Raw genomic sequence first — 11,763 nt, 5'->3', positions numbered from 1 at the left:
GCCATCTATTTCTACCCCTAGGCACTGGGCATAACTAAGCTTTTGTTCTAGATCTTTAACCCCTTTTCTTTGTCAGGTCTCCAGCCCTAGCTTTGGAATCTCCTGACTTCTGAGAAAAGTGAAAATTCTCAAATTATTTAAGGCCAAACATAGGAATAAACACAGGACACTGCTGGCAGAAGGTCAGGAAAGTCAGGAAGATGACCAATAACCATTAAGAGATCACCTCAAACAACCCATACTACCAATCCTTTCTGCCAACACAGTGACCTCAAAATGCCAAGGGTTTCATCAAATTTAAATGAGTTATCAAAACACAATACCCACAGCACTGGTCTTGCACTACTAAAGGAGAGCCTTGCTGTACCTTAGTACTCAGGTGCTCTCCTAGTTTCTAAGATGCCAGGTGGCTAGCCTAAGGACAGGCTAAAGCACTGCAAGTTAATGCACCAGCTCTTCTGAATCAAAAATTAAATTAGTTTTTAAAATTAAATTCCTCACATTGTTTCATTTGACCCAAACTTCACCTTCCTTCTCAAACCCTTACACTGGCTGCATTTTTTGAAGGATATTTTAAGTGTTTGTGCCAGCCCTATAAGGCACATTGATTTTAAAGCTAATTTCAAAAAGTTATTTTCTAACTTCAAAAACTAAAATTTTCTAATTTTAAAAAGTATTTTTATTTCCTCTCTCTTCCAGAACCAAGGACTTCTTGCTCCTTAAAAGAAATACATATCGTTGTGTCAGATATATGGCAAGAACAGCCATCCCTTACCTTCTCCCCCAACAGATATGTGGTATGATTACAATATACTGCACAATAAAAACACATTTGCCATTTGAATTCATAAATTCAGGTGGAGACACTAAACAAACAAACTCTATATATAATGAAAATTCTCCCACGCATATATTCTAGCAAAAACTTCAGGAGTTCTGACAAGTGACTTGCAATGAAAACATTCAGGTCTCATTTAATAAAAGGGTTCCAAATATCTTTGACAGTTACACATCTTCACGATTACATCACATCACTGTGCTGTTAAAATGACTCAAAAGCCTCAGGAATGAACCCCAGAAGGTCCCCTTTGGAGGCCCTGTGCTAACTGTGTTAAAACTACCACACTCACCAGCCACTTAAAGTGCAAGGGAGGTCACATTTCCACTGATTTTCTCTGCCCCAAGGTGCATGAGACTTTCCTGATAACATGCTCCAAACAAACAGAATTATGAGCAGGGAAATATGAGCTGTTTCTTACATAGCTTTCCGTCCATTTGACATATGCTTTGATAACCAATGACGTGCAAGTTCAAAGCTCCCTTTAAGCTACTATATTAAAGTGCAAGAGGATTCTTCCCAACTCATTATAGTATAACATAGGAGTATATATACATATGTACAGACACACATGCATATATATTTGTAACAAAATAAAATGTATAGTAGAAACCCCAAGAAACTACCTATTTGTCATGGAGAATTAAGGTTTAATAAGCATCTACAGTAATGTCCTTAGATTTCTTCTGGCAGTTGTAGTTACTACAGTTATTCTTAAATGATAAACAAGTGTAAACAATAACACAATTGTTTTGTGTTTATTTATAATTGTTACATTTTCTTTCCTAATGTTTGATAAATGACACACTATAACTGCAAATAGGTTTGACAAATCTTCTTCAATATAGGCATCTAAAATCAGCAAGATTTGCTATTACTCTGTACAGAGGTCCTAATGATGTAAACAAGGGCAAGCCCCATTTTTAGTTTCTATTAAATGTTTTTTAAGTCATAAGAAAGAACTCATTTATAGACTACAAACAGGGAATCTTCCTAACAAATATTATATCTGCTGAAGGTGTTAGCTTCTCAATAAATTAAATAGAACAAAGCCAGTACAAAAGCCTGGTTAGCACTGCCCAAATGAAGCACTAGGAACTGCTTCCAAGTGCCAAATACCCTTAATTTTTTATAGAATCATAGAGTTATTTGAGTTGGAAAAGACCATTACAGATTGCATAGTCCAAGATGTCCCATCCACAAAGTCTCTGGGCAACCTGATCCTGTGTCTCACCACCTGCACAGTAATGAATCTCTTCCTTATATCTTGTATAAACCTACCCCCCTTTATCTCAAAACGTTAGCTCTTGTCTCTCCCTATCTTTCTCATAAGCCCGTGTTAAATACTAAACGGCAGCAGTAAGGTCTCTCTCATAAGGCAGATTGATAGTTCTACATTAAAGCTGCCTGACATTCCCTCTTATATTCCCCTAATTTTTTAATTGTTTGGGAATCTAATGAATTGTTTGTAAGATTTTGAATAGAGATTTTCTTCACATCAGTTTCACGTTCCTGACAACCTGTGAGAAACTAGGAAAACTACAAATCTCAGTTAGCATGGTTTCCTTATACTCAACAGAAGCAAAGTCCAGAGCTGCATTTCCAGAAGATGCATTTGCAGTGACTTCTACATACAGTCATAGGGCTTTTCCAGCTGCAGCTCTGGCCTATCATGGGACAGCCCAGAGCAGATTTGGTTTAGCAACAGTAATGAATTCTTTTCCCTTGTTTTCAGACCCTTACACTGTTGCTAGATCCAAGCTTTGAATCTAAAGGGGGCAAAATGATGGTCTGAATAAATCAAGGGAAAACAAAGAGTGAAAACTGTGACTGGGCACTGGCAGGAGAGCATTGACTACAACAGAATCAGATGAGAGAATGACTGATCACTCCTTAGTATTAGAGATCTGAGAGGAAAAACTCTGGAGACCAGTAAAGGGAGATTAGATAAAAAGCCACATGAGAAGACTACAACTGACTGGACAAAGTGATTAAAAGCAGGATATTAAATATCCATGGACCAGTTTATAATGGTAAAGTAAACAAAACTGCACTGAAAGTGAGACAGAAAGAAACAAGGAGGGAGTCTGGAGGGATGGGCTATGACTTTCCCAGTGCTTAGCAAGGAGGCTGAAACTTAGATGAGAAATCTGTAAACAGTCTTAGCTGGGTGGATGACGAATAGGAACTATGCTTTATCTTGTAACAGTGCAGTAACTTGTAACAAAGATTCAAAACCAAGAGGCCCTTGATGTTGACTCAGACACTCAAAACTTCCCAGTGCATTGACCTTTGTACTCCATTTTTCCTCTGTAAAATGGAAACAATGCAGATGTCAACTCCCAGCTGTATTTCAAGACAGTCACTGAAAGCCCTCAAAAAGAACAATTTTTCTCTTCAGAAGAAGATAGAACAGAGTATAGTCATAACATGATCACTCAATAGAGGAAAAAAAAAATGAAATTTTTTTCACTTGGAGCTAATAAGGCCAATGGCATCCTGGGGTGCATTAAGATCACTGCCAGGAGGTTGAGGGAAGTGATCTTGCTCCTGTTGAAGCCTCATCTGGAGTGCTGTGTCCAGTTTTAGGCTCCTCAGGATAAGACACAGAGCTCCTGGAGTGGGTCCAGCAGAGAGAGACAAAGGTGACTAGAGGACTGCAGCACCTCTCTAATGAGGAAAGGCTGAGGGAGCTGGGCCTGTTCAGCCTCAAGAAGAGATGACTGAGAGGGGAACTCATCAGTCTATCAATATCTGAAGGGATGATGCCAATGGAACGGAACCAGGCTCTTCTCAGTGGTGCCAAGCAATAGGACAAGAGGCAATAGGCAGAAACTAGAACACACAAGTTCCACTCAAACATGGAGAACTTCTTTTCTGTGAGGGTGAGCACTAGAACAGATTTCCCAGAGAAGGTGCGGATGCCTTCTAAAAAGTCATTCAGAAGCTGACTGGACAGGACACAATGCCATGCAGTGGGCTCCAGGGGACCCTGCTTAAGCAGGGAGGTTGGACCAGATGACTTTCTGTGGTCCGTTGCAAGATTACCCATTCTGAAATTCCGTGATTCTGTGACATTATAACACGGAAGAGTAAGAAACCTGGAATGCTCAACACAGTATGAGTCAGCTAGAGTAATGCACTCACGCAAAACTCTCTTCGCCGGTGCTAGCGCGACCCAGAACAGTCCTGCTCTGCTCCACCCTCAGTGGTGGCCACTCAACCAGCGCTCCTCTGTAGCGCTGTAGCGCTCTGGAGGCTGTAGCAAGCTGGCAAAGCGCACCTGCCGCAGGCAGGGCCTCCACCGGCAGGCTCGGGGCCGTAGGAGGAGGGGCAGCTTGAGGGGGTGAAGCGCCGGGTCCCCCGGCACCGGCCAGGCGGGCGTGAGGCGACTCGCGGGACCAACTGCCCGCCCGCGGGGGCTGCGGGGCACCGCCATTTTGCGGGGTGGCGAGCGGCCCCCCGGACTGACCCTCCCGCCATTTCAACAACCTCGCCGCTTTTCGTCGAGGGGACGGGCTTAACCCGACTCTGCCCCGCCCGCCTCCTGGCTGGTCCCAGCCCCGGGCGCGCTATCCGCCTCTCCCTTCTCAGGTATCAGGTGAAACTGGTCGGCAGTGCGGGCGAAGTGGTGGTGGCCGGAGCGGGGCGAGAGGATGGCTGTCCGTCGCGGGTTGTGCCTGCTGCTGCTGCTCTCTGCGCTGCTGGGGGCCGCCACCGCTGCAGGTGAGATGGGCAGCTGCTGACGGGAACCGGAGCCGTCCGCCTGGTTGGGAGCAGCGGGGGTGGCCGAACGCATGGAGGCTGCCGTGCTGGCCGCCCCTCACTTGCGGGTGGGCTGCGGGCGGGGGCACGGCGGAGCTTGTGTCTGGACCCCGGCTGGGCGGTCCTGGCCCCACGGGGACCCCGGAATGGACTGGGAGACGTTCCCGCAGAGTCGAGCGGGTTCGGAAAACTCGGGCGGGTGGCTGTGGGGCTGCCGGGAGCCGCGGGATGAGCTCCCCGGCGGTGGGGAAAGCTCTCCACGGGCGAGCAGCCGGGCGCGGCTCCCTCCGCAGGGCTTGTGGCTTGGCTTCACCCGCCCTAAAGAGAACCGCAGGATGGCCAGGGTTGGAAGGGACCGTAAAGACCATCTAGTTCCAAACCACCTGCCACGGGCAGGGACACCTTCCATTAGACCAGGCTGTTTAGAGCCCCATCCATCCTGGCCTTGAACTCTTCCAGGGATAGGACATCCACAGCTTCTCTGAGCAACCTGTTCCAGTGCCTCACCATCTTCACAGTGAAGAATTTCGTGCTACTATCCAATCTAAACCTACGCTGTTTCAGTTTAAAGCCATTCCACCTGGTCCTGTTATAGCCCCCCCTTTAGATAAACCTAAGAAAACGATAAAGACCATGCTCTTGCTTTTTTGCCCGGTCTAAAAAGCTAGGATATTTTTTGTTCTTTCTTTATTAGTCTATGTTGAACATAAGTGCTGTTTGGGGGAAAAAAAAACAAACACCATATTAATATTTCACTGCCATAAAGTTAATTTTTCACTACATTTTATAAGAAACCCCACTGCCATATCTACGCATGCCCTTTGCACTGTGCCTTTCTATTATTCTTCATTCTGGGCTTGTTTACATAATAAAAGCATACACGTAAAAGTTATGTAGATATTGAAGCCAAGCATATGATAGGTCCTGTTTTCTCAAAGGTATAGATGCTAGGTTTATGTTTTTCAGACCGGGGTTCCTGAAACTAAACTGCCTTGTAGTAGTCTAGTTCTCTGACGTGGGTGGGATGAGTTTGGAATTTTCGGAGGAGAGGGGAGAGGGAAAAGTAGTATGCTTAGAAGTTCTAACTGGGTACTTGATTTCCTGGAGTAGGGAGGTGAAAGGAGGTGAAGTGTGATCCCACCCCAACCAAGGGAGGTGCACTAAACCAGGGGCTTACTGCAGCAGTTTTTAAACGGGCTGATGCATTATGGCGTTGTGGCGAATCTGGGTTGCTCATCCAAAAACCGGGGTGATCTTAAACTCAGTCCTCTGAGTATTACTACCAGGACCTAAGCTAGTTAATTTTTGGATACTCAGTGCTGCTGTCGGTTTTGTGTCTGCAGGGTAGGCATAATCCTGCGTTTGGAATGTAGTGGGTTGTATCTTCTGGAGAAATGGCAAAGGTGTTGAAACAGTCTTTTGTGGGAGGAGAGTACGCTTTTCCCGTGGGCAGATTAGCAAATCAGCTGCATTCTCTGTGTGTGAGTCACTCATGGTGAAACTCGGCTTGGAAAAGAGCTCGATTGTTATGGAAAACGACAAGTGCTGAAAGAGTAAGGAAGAGATGCAGAAAATGCACATACCTAACAAAGCATTGGCTGTTCGGTGAGGGAGTGTTAACAGCAAAGAAACAGGACACTGCCTCTCTATTGCTAGTTGGGCTGACAAAAGCTGACCACTATTTGTTGTCAGAACTTCTGAGGCTCGAACTAAAGTCAGCATAAAATCAAGACTTGATCTCCAAAATCACCCATTTAGCTTGACTATGTCTTAGAAAATAGAATAAAACAAACCTTTGTCTGTCTTCTACTACTCTTGCAAAACTAAGCCCTGTATGTGGTTCATGTGTCTGTCCATCCACCCCCGTTAGTACAGATGTAACTATAATGTATAACACTAACACTTTAGGGATTTTGGTGAGCTTTTTTTTAAATTTTATAAACCTAACCTTTGAACATCAATTGGAAAGCATTGTTTTATATCTGATCACATAACATTATTAAGAACAAAGTGGTAGTATTTGCTCTTTAGTTTTCTACAATAATTTGAGTCTTTGGAATGGAATACAAATAGGATGACTGCAACTTGATAATATTGACCGCTTTCTGATGGACACGTGCTTACCATAGCACTGTACACTGCATTTTAGTATGGTATCCTGAGAACTGCTACCAGCTTGGAATAAAGGGTCTGTTTCCAAGCATCTTCAGGATCTTTCTTAGCTGAACTATAAGGCTGAGAAAAACATTAGCATTCCTTAGCTAATTATCATTTCAGTATCTGATTGTAAGCTATGTCCTTCAAGCTGATTTTATGGCTTCTCCTATTCACAGCTCAGGTTAGGAACCTGAAATATTGCTGCATTATACACTTAAAGTTTCCAGTCTTTAACATGCAGAGAAACAGTTTTCCAAAGTTGGGCTGCTTTTGAGAATCTATGCTAGGAAACACACATACTTGGGTATTTACATATTTCTTAAGTAAAAATTCTCTCAAATTTAAGGTGTAATAAGCATTTTTTCAGTGTGTAACTGTATCAAAATTCTATTGAATAGCAAAAGGGTTATCCTTCCAGTGGCTGTTCATTGTTCAGGTACACAAACCTACTTTGCTCAAGAAGACTCTCCTTTATAACTCCAGTTGGGGTAGTAGGGAGTGGGAATTGTGGCAAAACAAATCCACAAATGTTGAGAGAAACTGAGTTAAGGTTAAAAAAAATTCTCTCAAAGACAGTCAACTTCCATGTCCATACAGTTTAGTTCGGTGGATGGCTGACTTTTTGGAATGGTGCAAGTTCAAGGACATTGTCTGCTTGTGCAGTTTAACCTGTCAGCAGGAGACGGCTGTGTTGTGTCTGGAGGGGTTTTGAACTGGGCTGTCAGAAGGCTGTCCTACACAGCACAGCAGTCAGGAACACCTGGCTTGCCCATATGGTTTTAAGTTCCCATGGCATTCAAAGAGGGAGAGCAAAACTTGTAGTACAGCTGTCTTATGTATGAAGCAACCATAGCTGTCAGCTCTACCACCTGGCACTTTGAGTAGAAGTTTCAGAGAATTGGAAGGAGATCCCAGATGACTGCACCTATTGCATCTTCATGCACAGAGTTAGTATGTTCACATTTCAATTCAGATACACCAAAATATGCATTTTTCCCTACACATCACTTGTGCATAGCTTTGGGTATTTCATTCTGAATTTCAGTTCTAGCTTGTCTGAAGGTAACACTCTCGTTTTACTGCATACCTGATTTTCAGGCCATCTGAACTAGGGAAGCTTCTGTTGCAATTATATAGCCTGCTGCAAAGTTTTATGAATCCCAACACAGGTAACCTGGCACTGCTGTAACTGTTCAGGTGGTAGGAGCACCTGACAGCCCATTTTAACAAGGCATTTTTATTATCATTGGTGACGTGGAAAAGCATTTTTGTACAATACTTGAATAAGGATACAGGTTGTCTTTTGGATAATAAAACAAAGGAAAGATAAGTTGTCAAGTGTTTGAAAATTGGTCTTAATTTTTCTGTTGATGAAGCTGTCTTTAAATGTTCTGAGCGAATCACTATGTCTGGTTTATTTTTTAAGAAAACAAAAAGTGTGTACTTCAGTAACAGCAATGTCTTATTTTTTTAATTTTAGAGAATAGCGGAGCCAGCAATTCAAAAGGAAGAAGTTTTGCTGGCCAGAAAGTTACAAATGCAAATAATTCTGAAGAGTTGTACAAAGTGGATGAATTTGCAGCGGAAGTCCTCAGGGGAAAGCTGACTACGGTTTTTCTTCCCATTATCTATATCTTTGTCTTTATAGTTGGTTTGCCAAGCAATGCTGTGGCCCTCTGGGTCTTTTTTTTCCGAACAAAGAAGAAACATCCAGCTGTGATTTATATGGTTAACTTGGCATTGGCAGACCTGCTTTTTGTTGTCTGGTTTCCACTGAAGATTGCATACCATCTAAATGGCAATAACTGGCTATTTGGTGAAGGTCTCTGCAAAGTACTTGTTGGATTTTTCTATGGAAATATGTACTGTTCCATTCTCTTTATGACGTGTCTCGGTGTACAACGGTATTGTGTTGTTGTGAACCCCATGGCACATTCAAAAAAGAAATCAGAAATTGCCTTGGGTGTCTCCATTGCTATCTGGATAGTGATTTTGTTGAGCACGATTCCATTGTATCTTGTTAATCAGACAGCATATATTTCAGATCTTAACATCACTACCTGCCATGATGTTTTGCCTGAAAATGTTTTGGCTCATGATATGTTCAGTTATTTCCTCTCACTTGCAATTGGATTCTTCTTAATCCCAGCTATCGTCACTGCTGTTGCATACATACTAATGATTAAGACTCTGAGTGCCTCTGTCATAGAAGACGGCAAGAAACGAATAAGAGCAATCAAACTCATTATTGTTGTCCTGTCCATGTATCTCATCTGTTTTACACCTAGCAATGTGCTAATTATTGTGCACTATTTGCTCCTCAAAGGCTACAACCAGAGCTATATATATGCATGGTACATAACTGCACTGTGTCTTTCCACTTTGAACAGTTGTATTGACCCATTCATCTATTATTATATTTCAAAAGACTTTAGAGACAACCTTAAATATGCTCTTATTTGCCGAACTGTGCGATCAACACGGAGGATGCAAGTGTCTCTCTCATCAGGCAGATGCCCCAAGAAATCAGATTCTTACTCTTCAAACCTAAGTAGGACCAATAAGTCAACCTACTGAGTTTAATCTTAGGAAAGTGAACTTTTAATATTACTGATAAAAGGATGTGAGTCACAATAGAATTATTTAATACAAGAGAGTCTGAAGAAACATTTCTGCATTTTAATTACATTGAAGACTGGGGTGAGAAAGGACATTTCAGAAGCTCTGCAAAAATGCTGCTGACTTAGAAGTGAGTTGTGGCTGAAGACATTCTTGTTCAATATAAAAGTTTTTAAAAAGCAAAATGTCTCTGGAATGTTATGTAGTGTTGTTAGTGTATTCCATTAACAGCTAAATCTGTTTTGCTTTACTGTAATGTATTAAGCAGCTGAACAGACTCTGTGTGTAGGACCTTGCTCTGTGTACCTGCTTACACTGAACATCGTTTGAAGCTGCAGAGAGAAGAAAGAAGAAGAGAATCTGTTTCACCATCTTGGTGTAGACTGCTTATTATCTGTAGTATAATGTAATTTTTATATTGTTTTCCAAGTTACAGTACTGTAAATACTAACATGGCAGAATCTTCTAATGTTACCCTATTGAGTTGATAACCTGAATTATAACCTGGTTATCAGCTAGCACTGGGATAAAATGTTAATTGAGATTATCCACTGTTACTTAACACGTGCCAGTACACAATCCTAAATGGGGATATATAGCAGTTTGATTTTATATAATGTTTTGTATTTTTTAAGATATCTGAATAAGATTTTTTAGAACACATTTGAATTGGATGTTTTCTTTTATTCTTTTACATGCACTTCAAAATTTTGAGTAGTTCAGTTTTGCCTGGCTTCATGTAACAAAGATATTATTCCTAACCGTGTATTAGAAACATGACAACTGTAGCTGTAATGTCTAAATGGATAAAGTCAAATTTACCTAATGATGCATTCCTTTAGAGAATAATGAGAGTAGTATGTTTTGTGATGGTATTTCAGAAGACCAAGCTAAAATAGCAATGTGTACTAACATATGTCTCATTTAGGAGCAAAGAGTTTGCAGATCTTAAGGTCACATGGAACACAAATGCTTCTTGGGAATAAACAGATTTCTCTTCCTGTTTCCTGACAAATGCAGGTAAATAACTGCATATTTGTTATTGAACTGAAGGTATTATGCAGCATCCTTACTGGAAGATTACATAAGAGGCCAGTTCACCAGAAGGATTTGGGATGAACAGAGTTGCACCATCTTCACAGGAGGCTGTGTGAATTCTTCCCCTGCACTGTGTGTGATAAACAGAATATGAGAATGTCCCTTATCTTGCTGAACAGCCTAGTGCGCTTCCTGCTCCATATATGGTAGTCAGTAACATGAAGGAAGAGCGTCCAGTTCGTGTTGTTACAGCTCTACCTTTGCTCTGTCAGGAGTCCAAGGGTTATAGGTTGTAAAAATGATAAATTGTCTCCCTGTGTCTATATAGTATCACAAAGAGATTGCTTATGATTCATGGATGACTGTTAAGTGGCTAAAAAGTAATATGCTTAATACAGCCAGTCTTTGGGGGGACAAGGTTTATTTCTTGTCATTATTTAACCAGAAGTGCAACAAGCACAGTTTACATATCTATACTCTCACTGTTTAATTCCTGCCCAGCAATCACACAACTCCTCTGCAGCTCTTGTGAAGGAGAGTGCTGATGCTCTTGACCATTTCGCCCTATAGCCTTTATCTGCAGATCACCAAAGCGGGTTGCAAAAAAGGATCTTTCTTGCCTGCAGCAACAGTTAAGGTCTGCCAATGACATGAGTAAGAGTTAGATGGTACTGCAGCATGTTGGAAGTTTTTTGAGAAAAAAGTTTAATAAATACAGTGATTTATTTTAAAATGAGGTTGTATGATGTGTGACAAAATTCGGAGAATACTATTCAAGGAGCCCACAGTCATTTAAGTGAAGGTTTCCCCCTATTAGCTACATTGCAAATCCTTATCCTGAATTTAGCACAAATTAGTTTGCTTAAGTTGACAGAGCAGGTAGACCAGGCTAGTTGTTCAATTAGTTTGAATCAGTTCCTTCCATTGACAATTGTGTGCCTGCACAGCCAGATAGCGATGGGGTAAGAACATGTAGCCTGGAAGCATGGAGCTGGTTCATGAAGCTTTTTGGGGGATGGTTGTACCCTTGGACAGGGTTGGTTGGTATCAAGTTGATCGTCCTCAGTTTGCAATAAATATGTCCTAGACAGTGCCAGCTTTACAATTCAAACACCAAGAGTTACAAAAAGCTCTGCCTTTCTGTGGCTGACTGAGGCTTTGAATGCTAAAAAAAAGAAAAAAAACCAAAAAAAAAAAAAAAAAAAAAAAAAAAAAAAAAAAAAAAAAAAAAAAAAAAAAAAAAAAAAAAAAAAAAAAAAAAAAAAAAAAAAAAAAAAAAAAAAAAAAAAAAAAAAAAAAAAAAAAAAAAAAAAAAAAAAAAAAAAAAAAAAAAAAAAAAAAAAAAA

The 11,763-nt window shown here is 41.2% G+C and overlaps 1 protein-coding gene across 1 annotated transcript; it reads left to right on the top strand.

Moving 5' to 3' along the window:
* The first annotated feature begins 4,354 nt into the window (after window positions 1-4,354).
* On the top strand, window positions 4,355-10,042 carry F2RL1 (F2R like trypsin receptor 1). The gene is made up of 2 exons (XM_027882787.1): window positions 4,355-4,564; window positions 8,241-10,042. Exons 1-2 carry the CDS (start codon window positions 4,495-4,497, stop codon window positions 9,335-9,337), a joined length of 1,167 nt encoding a protein of 388 aa, XP_027738588.1. The 5' UTR covers window positions 4,355-4,494; the 3' UTR covers window positions 9,338-10,042.
* The last annotated feature ends 1,721 nt before the right edge of the window (window positions 10,043-11,763 follow it).

Source organism: Empidonax traillii, unplaced genomic scaffold (assembly GCF_003031625.1).
Source record: "Empidonax traillii isolate 1590-97213 ecotype Southwest subspecies unplaced genomic scaffold, ASM303162v1 scaffold8:size5222938, whole genome shotgun sequence".
Taxonomy (NCBI): domain Eukaryota; kingdom Metazoa; phylum Chordata; class Aves; order Passeriformes; family Tyrannidae; genus Empidonax; species Empidonax traillii.
The sequence above is the reverse complement of the archived record's forward strand: the minus strand, read 5'-3'. Positions and strand labels throughout refer to the sequence as shown.

Bases quoted from the DNA above. Each gene is read 5' to 3' on its own strand.
- F2RL1 (XM_027882787.1), top strand. From the start codon at position 4,495: ATGGCTGTCCGTCGCGGGTTGTGCCTGCTGCTGCTGCTCTCTGCGCTG. The intron at 4,565-8,240 runs GTGAGATGGGCA...TTTTAATTTTAG, and splicing joins GGGGGCCGCCACCGCTGCAG to AGAATAGCGGAGCCAGCAAT.